Source organism: Columba livia, chromosome 5, assembly GCF_036013475.1.
Source record: "Columba livia isolate bColLiv1 breed racing homer chromosome 5, bColLiv1.pat.W.v2, whole genome shotgun sequence".
Classification (NCBI taxonomy): domain Eukaryota; kingdom Metazoa; phylum Chordata; class Aves; order Columbiformes; family Columbidae; genus Columba; species Columba livia.
The window spans coordinates 44,696,241-44,709,598 of record NC_088606.1 but is presented as its reverse complement, the minus strand read 5'-3'; the positions used below and the strand labels follow the sequence as shown (position 1 = coordinate 44,709,598).

The window sequence follows — 13,358 nt, the reverse complement described above, 5'->3', positions numbered from 1 at the left end:
GCTCTTGCTGGCCATTTTTTTTCTAACCAGAACAAAAGATGAGATCTAAGAAGTGGCTATAAGCTCAAAGAGACAGCTCAGAGGCCTGCCCGTGGAGGTAGGCGCCATGGACAGATTGCCCAAACCTCTTTATTTCATATGAGCTGTGTCTTTAAAGGAAAACACAACAGGTTGAAAGCCCTGGTGCTTACTGGCCAGGTCCCAAACACAGTGAGGTACATGCTGAGAGTTAGTTCATCTCCCACCTTGGCTATGCTGAGCATTTTCTTGGATTCCAGTGGTCCAGTCTTCCACAGGCATTTCTCCCCAGGAAGGATGCTTCCCCCCATCCCTGCCTTCCCTCGTACCAGTGGGGTGTCTCTATACTGGATTGTTCCATCATCTCCCTCTCTGTCTAGTTTCAGTTAGCAGCTACAGTACCTGAATGAGTATCTGCAATGCCTATAAATTACACAAGTGATAACCACTCTCTTGCTGCTTGGCCTCCCCCATAGCCCTTCCTCTGAAGTGGACCACTGCCAAATGTAGGCAAATAGGTTGTTCAAACAAGAACTCCAATTTTTGCCACTAAGGCCAAGGAAAAGGGGATTTCTACTACAGCCACAAAAGTATCCTTCCCAAAGGCAAACTAATTAAAGGCTACAAGGGAAGAGCAGGGTTCTCTGAACACCAACTTATTATAATATCCAGCCCTGAGTACCACAAAGCCTTGCTACAACCTCAATTCTAACTTAAAACCAGCATCACTCAGCTTAGAATATGCAGCTTCAGGTCCCCCTGAGTCGAGACTGGGCCTTTCAGTACATTTTTATGACTCTCTGTCCTGACTAGCCATATAGTCATTAAAAGCCTCTCAGTGGATGTTTCCCCTCCCCATCAGAGCTGCATTTAACTGAGCTGCTGTACTTGTGTTTGGTGTTGTAGCAAATCCCTCATTGCTTTCTATGCTGCCTAAGTCCCTTTTTCAAATAGTTTGAAGTGGTATGAACTGGATGGAAATATCTTCTCTCTAGCACAGGACCTTATACCTCTATAAAGCAACCAGCTTCCCTTTCTTCCAGTAGCGGCTTTCCAACTTCAGTTCAAGGGCTGAAATGCAATATTTAAGCTCTACCATAAATCCCACACCTTCATGGAGCATTTCTGGCCTCCTGCACAGTCTGCCTAAGTGTCTAGCAATTGGTCCATCAGCTATTTATCTTGGAAATCCTCACTGCCGTCTGGAGGCATGCGGAACACAAAATGTCTGCAGGTTCTCTGCCAATTTAGGTGAGTCTCTTCTTCCTCTTGCCTTCTAGCATTTGGCTGTGTCCTATCTAGCTCAGATGGATATCTGGCTCCAATCTGCTTACAAAGGTTCAGACCAAATCTTGATAAGCCAGGTTATGTCTATAACACAGTACTTCTCAGCTCTCAGGTATGGGTCTTTGCCACAGCTGTGCTCCCGACTCCACTCCAGGATGAGGTCTGGGCATGCTCCATCCTGGAAAAAGCTGGAAAAGAACCATACAGTGCTCCAGAGGGTCTCACAGCGTCCTGAACCAGAGACCAGCACTGTGGTCCAGGCTACAGAGTGTACCCTTGCCTCAGCATTTGGCCTCAGGCTCTTTTCTGTGAACAAGCACTGCAGAGTCAGGCTCCATCCAGCTCATCTTTCCAGCTGACCGTGTGGTGGGAATGGCTATGCGTTAGCCTCCCATCGAGTCCTTTCTCATGTGGCATCACTGGGGCTGGAAAACCTGATGCTGTGGGGCTCTCTGTGCTTCCAGAGCACACACACTGGAAATGGCCAGTCCCACGGGTGACCCAAGCCCTGCCTGGCAGACCCAACAGCCTGATACCAACTCCATGCCCAGCAGGCTGGTACCCTGGTGAGCCTTTGGCTCCCTTTTTTAAATGGTTTTCTGTTCTTTCAGAAACCTTGCTGTGGCTCAGGCTACCGTTAAGTTTCAGGCTTAATACAATTTTCTCATTTCACCTGTTTTGTGAAATGTCTTCTGGCTTGTGGCATGTGTGCTCCCCAGCACCTCACTGAGTCAGGGTCTTGCAGCTGACCTTTTAGATCTCTCTGGACACTGTCCCAGCACAGAGTCATTCTCTGATTGTTTTTGACGCTTTACTGGAAAATTCCCGATATAGCCCTCACTCCCTGTGCACAGTTTACAACTTCGGCTTGTTTTGGTTTGATTTCATTCTAGTGTGAATTCCTTTCACTTTCCACTGCTCCTGAATAGGTTAGATGTCTTCAAGCACCCTTGTTATCTGATCCCTCTTGCATCAAATGAATGAACATGGTTTCCCATTTCCCCCTTTGGAAACTGCATCCTACCCAGGGACACCAGCATCACTGCTCCTGACTGAAGCAGTCAGCCAAAATCCCAAGTCCTGAGGAAGCAGCTTCCACTACAGGGAGGAACTGATGAGACCTGAGGTATTTCTTTTATGCAGCAGCATTTGCTCACGAAGTCCTATCTCCCTAAACAAAACAGCAATCAGATAGGAGTTATTTCAAGACAAGATTATTTTATTTCCTTCAGACAGAAGCCCACCTGAAATTTTTGTTCTGTCTCTTCTTCGGGTTCCTCATTTCCCATAGAAGGTAGTTCTCTGATGGGTCTCGACTTTCTGTTAACTCCCCTCCTTTAGTTTCATAGCATTTTCAGACTGTTACTGAATAAAGGCAGTTGCCGCCTTCATCAGCTTCACAGCATTTTCACCCAGCCTTAATACACAGCATGTCTACCAATGACTAAACCAGTTTACCTTCAGGCTCCATCACCAGCTAAAAACTCATGTACCTTACAACTAATGAACACAGTTGTTGCTAATAAAGAATATATTTAGAAACAATACTGATTCAACCACCTGTTTCCAGCAAGCAGGTTAACTGCAACAGGATAAACCCTTAAACTGCATCTTTACCAAAAAAAAAAAAAAAGAAAAAAAACCCCAGATGTAAACAGGCTGCTGAGTTAGGCGATACAATGGTCTTTGACCAGTGCAGATAAGGAGAGACCATAGCTCATGACATAACAGCTTGTCATGGCTAAATCCTGCTGAGACCTGAAGACAGCAGCTACTAAATGTTGAATCACAGCTATTCTCAACGGGGAGATAAAGAATTTGATGTAGGCCATAAAATCAGTTGCAGACCATCCTCCATAATAGTGCTGGGTCTGCCACTGCTCATCACCCTTCTAAGATATCTCCTTCCCGCCCCGCGACTCATCTTATACATCTCTCTTCCTTTCTCCCCCCATCCCTCTCCACGATTCCTCGCTGACCTGTCTCTCTTTGATAAAGAAATGGCCCTAGAAATATCATGGTGATCACAATTGCTCTTTCACATCATGTCTACTTATGTAATAGTCAAAATATGAAGATGATGTGCAAGTATGAATGAAAACACAGCCAGACAGAATCACCAATGTATATAATAGCATTGATTGATCTAAACTTACGCAGAAAATAAAGTGCATTTGTGTAATATATGTAGGTAGCTTTCCTCCTTTACTTATGAACTTTCATTTACAAGTTGAGGCAGCTGAGAGACATGTAACTATAGTAAATTACTGTAATGCTTTATTAATATGAAATGTTCTCATCCATCTCTTTAGTAAATTATTCTCAAGTCACAAGAGTCCTATATTAGCTGCATTACTGCTCAGGCTTCTAATCCAGAATTATTTATCTTTTTCTCTTGAAAATATATCTACATGAAGATATTAAGATATTTGCTTTACAAGCTGATTAACAATTGAGATGGGATTTTTTTTCCCCCAAATGTCTGGGAGGAATACCTCAGACACACATGAATTTTGAGACAGAGATTTCTCAGCATTTTCTGAAAAGCAATGACCAACCCATATCTTGTTTTGGACAATATAGGTTGCCCACGCTAATGAGTTGCTTTTTAAAGATCAGACCATTAATGTGGATTGGCAGGTTAAGCCTATTTAATGCACTGAGGGACCTGAGCATATGATAACACACCAGTTGCTACAGCTTCTTGCACCCAATAAGGACCTGGCCGTCAGGAAACCTGTGTTCAGTCCCCTCCAAAATCAAAGACAATAGCTGTGAGCTACCCATCTCTGGCCGTGGGCTGCTTTCTCCAGCCCCGCGAGACCCTCCTTCTGCAGGAGCCACGGCCCTGGGAAGGTCACACTGATGCCACTGAGTGGCGACAGCTCCACCTTTCACAAACCGCTAGCAGGTATTGAGTCTGTTTTTCCGACTGCAAAATGGGAAGAAAAGTCTCCTACTACCACAGGATGCATCACACTTTTAACCTGAGCATTACTGCAGCTACCCAAATGCCCGGAACAGGATAATAAAGTGGCTTAAGGACACCAAGGAGCGGCAGTGTCTAAAGAGCTGGGAACTAGCGCGATCGAATGGATAGTGTTGTGGCTGGAGATGTCCTTTAGCAGCAGACCCTGGCTCCGAGCCTCCCAGACACCACCTCCCTCTTACAAGGGAAACTCATCATGGCTTTGAACGCAGGGCTTGGAAAAGAAATATATCTTCAAGATCTGAGGGATTGAAGTCTGCACATTAGCCCCCCTTAAACCCTGAGAGCATTTAACTTGGGAGGTTAGAAACCACAGCCAAAGAAATCTCTTTTGATTCACAACTTGTTTTGAGCAGTCACCCATAAAGCAGCCAGTGAATCACTCCAGCCAGTTAGTCATGCAACCACACTGAATGTACACTCAAAAGGCAGCACAAAATAAACAGCCTGCAGCTCCAGATAACACACACACAGCTCATTTGCGCTATCTGGCATCAGCATATATTGTTAATAGGACTCCTACACCAAACCCTTAGGAAAAGATGCACTCAATAAGCATCTCCAAATCTCTCGCCCCATCAGTATTTTTCTCGTCTGCTTCGCACTGCGTTGCTTTCAAAACAATTAAGACTAGTAAAAGTTTTAAGACTCTCTCTTTCCGCACCCTAGTAACGTCCTGTCGAGGTTACAAGCTTGCGCTGCAGAAGTGTAGGGCTAAAGCGGAGTTAATCTCAGTCAGCAGCGGACAAATCGAAAATAGACAGCTCTAGTGAGAAAAGAAATTTGCCTGCAAGAAGGGAGAGGCAGGAAGAGAGAGGGAGGCTCCCAGTCCTTTGACACATGAGCGTTATAAACAGCTCGGGTCAGGAATCCTGTAAAAGTCTCCAGCCAGATCTACCGTCCAAGTCAAGAGAAGCGCAAAACATCTTTGGAAAAAGCCGTGAATAAATCTTCCTGAGCAGCCGGGGTAAGGAACGTGAGCCCTACCTTCTCGTCCTGCTCCCTGAGGAAATCCCGCAGGTTTCCGCGGAGGAGATCCCGCACCTCCGAGAGTCTGTTCAAACAGAGGCTTAACCAAACTCCTGGTGAGAGCTCCCTCCCCTCCCTGGGAGGGTGCCGGAGCCCTTGAATGGCAGATCTGGTGGCCCTATTGTGAAAAAGAGAGGGCGATTGCCAGGGCGGCGTCAGCAGCACGCCGGGAGCCGCCGGCCGAGCCTCGCAGGGCAACCGGCCCTGCAGCACCCGGGAAGGGGCCGGCCCCGCCGCCCGCTCCCCTCCAGCTCGCCTCCCCGCCCTCACTGGCTCCGCTCGCTGCCGCTTCGCCCTGATGCCGGGCAGGGACCGGGACCCGTCCCCCGTTTCTCCCTCGCGCCTCCCTCCCGCATCCTTCTCCCCTTTATACGTTCCTTGTTGTCCCCCGCGGGGATCAGGGCAGCAGCATCTCCCCACTCCCTGCCCCCCTGCACCTCGCCCCACCGGGGTGCGGGATGAACCCACGCACACCCCGCCTGCCTCCCCACCGGCGCTTTCATCCGCGGGGAAGGAGCCCCGGCAGAAGCCGAGAGCCCGGATCAAAGCTGAGGGGGGAAGAAAGCGTAGGGCAGGGCCTGAGCGTCCGCCGCAGCCCGGGATCCCCCCCCAAAGCACTCTGCACCCGGCGGCCGAGCGAGGGGCAGCGGTCTCCTCCCCGGGCCGGTGGCGGAGCGTCTCCCGCGGAGATTCGCAGAGGGGCGGGCGGAGGTTTGGGGGGGGCATGACATTCCCAGACCCAGGTGGGGAGGCACGGCATCGCCCGATGTGGAAGAGCCCTGCAAGAGTATCAGGGAGAACACACGGCCTCAGGTGCCCCCTCCCGCTGCGTCTGGAGCCAGGGGGAGTTGGGGGGATGTCGCCGGTCCTCCCCGGCGCACAGCGAGCTCCGCATCGGCGGGGACTCGGAGCGGAGCGGCGGGGAGCCCCGAGCGCTTGGCAGCGAGCGGTCTCTTACGGGAGGTGGAGGGGGGACCGCCAGCGAGCTCGTTCCTGCCATGCCTGCAGTTTACATTTCATTAGGGGGAGGAGGAGGAGGAGAAGTGCATTAAAAGTGTCAATTTAAAAAACCACGCAGCGAGTCTCTGATTCCTACGGCAGTTGCTTTCTGCACTTCTATTAATAACACACTTTAGGCGGTACTTTTTATTTGCTCACTAAATAAAAGAAATGACCGTTATTTGCATAACTCGGCACTTCAAGAATTTCCTCTGTTAGAGAAAGCCCGTTTCCTTTCTCCCGTCTCCTTTGGGCAAACATCCCTATCACATTCGCCTTCACTCCCTAAACGATGCTTTTTTCCAGTCCGTATTTCTAGACAGCAATATACATATATATTTGTGCGTGTATGTAGATATACGTACACATATGTTTCAAGACATATAACTTACTTCAGCTTCACGCAGTAGAAATAGCAAGTCAGATTACTACAGCACATAAATCACTCGAAAGCTTTTTACCCTCCTAAGCCAAGATATATAACCTGTTCTGAGGGCTTTTATTTAAGATTTCGTCTATAATTGCCGGTGCCGGTCTGCGGGATAATTCGTACCCCCCTTTTGAGGGCAGGGAAAGCGAGGGAAGCCGTGCGAAGCCGCCGGCCCGTCGGGAGCCCAGGCAGGGATGTGAGCGGCGGGGCAGAGGGGAGCCCCGCCGGACACAGTCCCAGGGCCATGCAGGCAGCCGCCGCTCCGAGAGGACCGCGGTGAGCCCGGCCGGGAGCCAGGGCCGCACAGTGCCGTCGGCCCTGCCAGCAGCCGCTCTGGAAGCTCTTCAGCGACTGCCGCCCATGTCCTCCGTGTATTTACAGCCGCAGCTCTCCCTGGCCTATATTTATCCGTACAATGCAATGGAAGGGCTTAGATCTAGAAATAGAAGCCGAGAGCAATAGATGGCAGGCACGGGCTTTTTATAACTCGCAACGACTTGTTTATTAAAGAATTATAATAAAATTAAACAAACAGGGGGAGACACCGGCTCCCGCCGCCTCGCGGGGTGCCTGCTGTGCACGCCGTGCCTCCTCCCGGCCCGGCCCCCCACGCTGCCCGGCCACTCCGTGCTGTCCTCCTCTGGGTGCTCTACAAGCGAGGAGGAGAAAAGTGGAGGCGAGAGCCGGGTGCGCGGAGGGGGTCTCCTGGGTAGTGCGGAGACCGGCCCGGGGGATAGGCCCACAGCATCTCCGGGCTCACCTTCGGGCGCGATGGGAAGCCGGCTGCCTGGGCACTGCCCGTTTTGTCCGCCTCGGGTTTTCTTTTCCGTCTCGCTCTCTTTTTTTTCTCTCTCTTTCTTTTCTTTTTTTTTTCTGGGGAGGGGGGGTGTGTGTGGGGTTGTGTTGTTTTTTAAATTGAGCTCCAGCATACCCCTCAGCCCCGGCAATCAGGAGCCTGGGGAGCCACAAGTGTCCGCCGCCGCCGCCGCGCTTCTTCCCCGTCCGCACAACGCGCACGGCAGCACCAGCACCGAAGCGGCCGCGGGGGCTCGGCGGGCGGCGCAAAGCAGCGGGGCAGCTGCCTGCACCCTGGCTCCTCGGGCAGAAGCCTGCGCGTTAGCTGCCGCGCTTGTGCCCGCAGCGAAGGAGGACGGCTCTCTCTTCCCTCACTCTCACCATCGCCGAGGGTATTTACCCAGGCACGGTGATTTCCCGATTCCGGTACCTTTTGGCGGGCGCGGGCATTCCTGGGGCATAAGGCCTCTGCCCAAGGTTTTAGCCGGCCGGGAGAAGGCAGAGAGGCGCCTACGGGTGCTGCAGTCGCTCTGTGAAACCCCGATCTAGCTATCATCAAGGAGTCTCTTCAATCATTAACCATTATTATTATTATTACTATTACTGTTAATTATCCTCGCAGACCCATGTGTCTCTTATTACGGCCCATCGTCCCAAGCCACATCACACGGGTCTCGGAACGAGCGCGGGTCTGGGCTGGGTCGGGCCACCCGCCGCGGGGTTCCCACTGAAGTCAAGCCCAGAGCTCTGCTTAAAAGTAAATCCGGGGGGACCCCAGCGGCTTTAAGCAGGGTTACAAATTTGTGTGGCTCTACCGGGGGTTGTAATGTGTCATCTCAGGCTAAGCCGGTGCCCTGGCCTCTGCCACTTACAAAAGCAAGAGATCCGGTTAGCACGGAGGAGGTGGCAGGGCGGCGGGCACCAGGGGCTGCCCCGTGCTGCCACTTCGTCCCACGGCCGACGGGAGCGGATCCCTCCCGGCCGGGGCCGCGCGTCGTCGCGGAGCTCCCCGGCCTCACCGTGCCCTTTTTCCCCGTAGGCCCCGGTTTGACCCCGAAGGCCTCCGCGGATGTGGATGGAGCCTTGGCGCCGGCGTGGGGTTGTCCACCCACGGGGCTGGGGAAGAGAGAGAGCGCGCAAGAGGAGAAAACCCCAGCGTAGGCCGCGGCCAGAACAAATGCGAAAGCTCCTCAGCCCCGCGGGGCCAGAGGCGGGAGAGTGGCCGCGCCTCTCGGGTGCGGGTAGGAGCCGTGCGGCCGCGGCAGCAGCAGAGCGCGGCCCAAGGTGCGGGTACGGGCCCGATCCCTGCCCGGCCCGGCAGACAGGGAGCAGCGTGGACGGGCGCAAGGCGGACGGGCTTTGCCTGCGCTCCCGGGCACGGCTGCCAGGCGAGGACTTCACGGGTGCTGGGGGGAGCATAGCCCACGGACCTGGATCCGGGAAGGGGTGCGAGGTCCCCTTGGCTGTACGCAGCAGGTGATGGACGGCGCCTGAGCGCGGCCTGGCACGCCGAGGTTTGGGAGACGGGCAGGGAGAAGGCGCCTCTGCCTCCTTTTAAGTCTAGAAACGGGGAAAAGGAAGGTGTGTGGGGAGAAAGAGAAAGCGAAGAGGGCAAAGAGTACCCAAAACTACAGCGGGAGCCTGCGTTGCGGGAACTGGGATCACCGGCCCGACCTGGCCTTCTCCCTGCTCCCCGCAGTCATTTCCCGTCTTAGGGACACCTCGGAGACCCCGACCCCGCCTTGTCCTTGTCCCTGCCCGGCGGGGTCATGGTGGATCGGTGCACCGAAGATGGGGACACGGCCACCACCCTTCAGCAGCGAGGCGCTGAATCCAGATCGGGGCAACATTTTTGTGCCCTCATAGAGAACACCGGGTAGGAAAGGAAGAGATTTCATTCCCACTTAACTTCTCCGTGGGAAACAAAAAAAGGGCTTCTTGTTGATGTGTTGTTGTTTTTTGTTTGTTTGATTGGTTTTTTATTATTTATATTTTTGGGGTTTTTTTCTGTCTTTTTTAGTTAGTTAGTTTGTTTCCTAATCACCTCGATACAGCGCAAACCTCTCGAAGAAACCTTTTAAACCCACGGTCTGACGAGAGATGAGAAACGACCCTATTCAAGGCTGTCTTGACTAGCGCCAGAGCAAGGGAGTATCTTAATTGACGCTAATGATCGGCGGAGAGAATGTGAGCGGGTTATCTGCAGCCCAGCAGAAATCAATTAGGGGAGTGGCAATTAGAGGAGAAAGTGAGAGACAGGAAAGTGGGGGAGACCGTTACAGAAGATTTCGGTGAAATTTTCCAGAAATTCTCCCTTTGGAAGACGGTCCCCGCAGAGAGTGTTTTGCGCAGCCCTGCGGTCTGCTCTTTTCTTTCTGTTTCTGTCCCAGTTTACGGCGGATTTCCCTACACTGCCAAAGAGCTAGTGCTCTCCGGGAGCGCATGGGGTCCGCTCAGAAATGACGATTAAAATCACGGCAAAGGAGGACAAGGGGGAAAAGCGGCTTCCCTCGAACATTGCGGGCTCCAGACCCAGCTAGGAATAGAGCTGCTCGGGGCGGGCGGCTGTGCCCACCGCAGCGGGATGGGGCTGCCCGCGGGCGAGCTGCGCTCCGCCGCCACGGCCAACGCGCCGCTCGGCGCGCCGAAGCCGGGTAAGGTCTCCTTGACCCCGGGAGGACTTGTCCTGTCGGGCAGCCGTCACCCCCTCCCGCCCCCGGGGCGCCCTTTCCAGCCCCGGACGTCTCTCTCCGGTTTCGGCCCCGGTGCTTCCCCCGCCGCACGTCAAGGACTCACCGTAACAGGAGACCTGCAGAGCTCCGTTGTGGCCGCTGCTCTCCTGCAGCTTGAGGTTGCTCTCCGGGGGGGTTTTGCACCGACCTCGCTGCATGTAGAGGTGCGGCGGCTGCTGCTGCTGCGGAGGGTATTTGTTAAAGGCGGCCGGAGCCCCGGCGGAGCCGGGAGCCTGCACGCTGCCATCCAGGGACTGACATTCCTGCTGGCTGTAGCGGCTCCGGCACTTAGTGCTGCTGTCACCAAAGCCTTGTCCTTTGCTGGCCAGGAAAGTAGGGCTGAACTTGTCACTTGCTTGAAATGCCCTAAAAGGCGAGGAGCCTTCTGTGCCCTGGGAGGCTGCGTTGTAGTAGGAATCCATGGCAGCCGGATCACAATAAGAAACACAAGTATCAGCATTCATTCCTAAAATTAAAAGGCCCGAGTGTCCTTAATGCTCTTGGAGGGGCACCAGGAACCTCTTTTTCTCTCTCCCTCTCATACACACACACAGCTGGGCCGGGGAGCTCTAAGAGGATTCAGATGTTCTTGAAAGCTGACCAGATCTCCAAGCCCCCTTAAGATCTCGCACAGTAAAAGGGGTCTTTTTCTTTCCCTCCCTCTCTCTCTTTCTCACACACACACACACACTCACAGACACTTGCCCTCCGTCTCTCCCTCCAAACTATCTAGACACTAAAGAGGCTCTTCTCTGCGCTTTCCCCCCCACACATAGGAGGGAAAAAAAAAAAAAAAAAAGAGAGAGAGACCTCTCCCCCAATTAATATGTAGATGATGACAGTGGAGGGGAGGGGGCCCGGGAAGGGGGGTGTGTGTACGTGCAGGGGATGTGTGGAAGCGGAGGGGGGTGGAGGTCATATCTTTTGCGTTAAAAAGAAAAAAAAAAAGTCCAAAAGTTTTTATGATTAAAAAATAGAAAATCAAATACATGACATGAACGCCACGAAGGGATGGATGTGGTATCCGCGCAGGCGGAAGCACCAGGGACGATTCAATGGTCGTGACATGACACGCTCTGTTGGTCCCGGCCCTCTCCGCTCCTCACTGCCCCCAGCTGCGGGGACCGCTGCCTCCGCGGCCCCCTCCTCTGTATTAAAGGCAATACAGATTTCCCCCGCAGCTATATGCCTTTAAGCTTCCCCCCCCGTTAACCCCTTCAGGGCCGGCAGCTCCCCAGCGCTGCTGTGAGCCGCTGGCCTCTCCGGGCACGGCGGTGCAGCGCCCGCCCCGCACATCGCCAGGCGAGCTCTCCGTGGCGTCTAGCCGCACGTTTATGATCGTCATTACTTATTTACCTCTAAAAACGTTCTCTCTCCAGGTGTAAAACGACTGGATCAAAAGCGGAAAGGTAGCAGGGGGGGGATTTTAACAGGGTCGCCAAGCACACAAAATTGGCCCCGGCTTCTGGGACTGCCAGAGGTGAACTTGCAAAGGGACAGAAGCTGGCAGGAGCCCTTTTTGGTTTGAAGGGTCAATTGAAACCCCAAAAGGGCTTAAAAATAAATCAATACTCACCTTCCGTCGTACCCCCCTCCAGCCGTTCAAGCTGATTCCCCTCCTCCCCCGGTTAACTCCTGCTACCCCTTACACTTACTCTTACCCTGCCTTCCTCCCATCCCCACATCTGGTTTCTATTGCTTGCTTACCTTGAAGTTTTCAGTAATAAAGATATTACGCAAGCTACATCCACAGTCCTTCAGTCAAAAAGAAGAGAAAAGGAAAGGAAAGGAAAGGAAAGGAAAGGAAAGGAAAGGAAAGGAAAGGAAAGGAAAGGAAAGGAAAGGAAAGGAAAGGAAAGGAGGAGGAAGAAAATAAGGCCCTTAACCCCTTCGGGAGCGCGGGTCTCTGCGGAGCGGGCTGCAGACGGGGAGCGGGGGCACCGGCGGCCGCTCTGGGCTCCTAGTGGGCTCCCCCCACGTCCCGGCCCATGTGTCCTCCCTTCTCTTCCCTGCTTCTTCCCTTCGTGCAAAGAGGGGGGAGACTCGTGGCTTTCATCTGTGTATGTGTATCTGGGTGCGAGGGGAGAGCGGGATGCGGCTTGGGGGGGCGGCAGGACTGTGCGGCCCCCTGGTCGACTGTTCGGGGGGGCCGTGGCTGCCGCCGCCCCCAGGACCTTTCTTGCTCCAGGCACAAAACCAGCACCGCCGTTTTCATTAGCTTCGATCTGACAAGAGCAACCCCCCAACCCCTCGACCCCCCGATGCAGAGGGGATTTCTAGCGAGGTCGTCGTTAAAAACAGTAGAGATGGATTCACTTACTAGATTTTTAAACCATTTTGCGAATCTGCCTCAGAGCAGCGCTGGGCTCGCTCAGCTTTCTGGTCCAAGAAAGCTTTCAGCGGATTTTCTTTCCTTATTCTCTTTATTACCTTGCTTAATTCTTTCCTCGTCGTTTTTCTCTCCCCTCCCAAACTCCCCCACCCCACCACAGGCCCCTTTCTCTCCGTTCTCCACTATTGAATAAAAAGCAAGCCAACTCAATACATTAGAGTATTTCCAAAAACCACTTCGGGGGTACCAGGGGAGTCGGGGCGTTGCCAGTACCCGGGATCCCACATCCCCGGCTTCGCCGCAGCAGATTAACAGATGTGCTCATGAAGGAGAATATGTGGGTGTGCGAGAGTGTTAAATACGGGTTCTCTAGCCAGTTGCGTCCCGATAAATTATTTTGGCGAACGAAGAAGCAGCCTGAACGAAATGATGTGAAGGCAGTCCTCGATTCTGCTGCGGCGCTCTACTCGGCCTGGGGATTTCTGTTCGGCAAGGTTAAATACAGCAACCACAACAAAAACTAACGGAAGACATTCTTGGATCGGTCAGGAGATGATTTTTTTTTTTTTTAAATCTGTTTGGTTTTGTTTTGTTTAGAGAAACGTTGCACTCCGGCTTGGCCGAGCCGAAGCAGCGCTGCCCGTGGTCTGCCTCGGTCGGAGCGCTCCGCCAGCCCCTCCTTACACTAAACTGTAACGAAAAGTCCATTAGTTCCCAATCAGGACTGATCTGCAGCCCCGCGGAAAG

At 53.0% G+C, this 13,358-nt stretch overlaps 1 protein-coding gene across 5 annotated transcripts in view; it reads right to left on the bottom strand.

Moving 5' to 3' along the window:
• ALX4 (ALX homeobox 4) overlaps positions 1-12,252 on the bottom strand; it is a 47,419-nt gene extending 35,167 nt beyond the window's left edge. The window contains exons 1-2 of one of the 5 annotated variants that reach the window (XM_065064768.1): positions 11,987-12,252; positions 10,344-10,679 (exon numbers count right to left, since the gene is read on the bottom strand). In XM_065064768.1, coding sequence (XP_064920840.1) covers positions 10,344-10,437 — 94 coding nt within the window. In that variant the 5' untranslated portion in view covers positions 10,438-10,679; positions 11,987-12,252. Of the gene's footprint in view, positions 1-5,281; positions 5,442-8,419; positions 9,108-10,343; positions 10,887-11,986 lie in introns of those variants that run through there. The other 4 variants (XM_065064766.1, XM_065064770.1, XM_065064767.1 and 1 more) reach the window with 4 other exon arrangements.
• Positions 12,253-13,358: the final 1,106 nt, after the last annotated feature.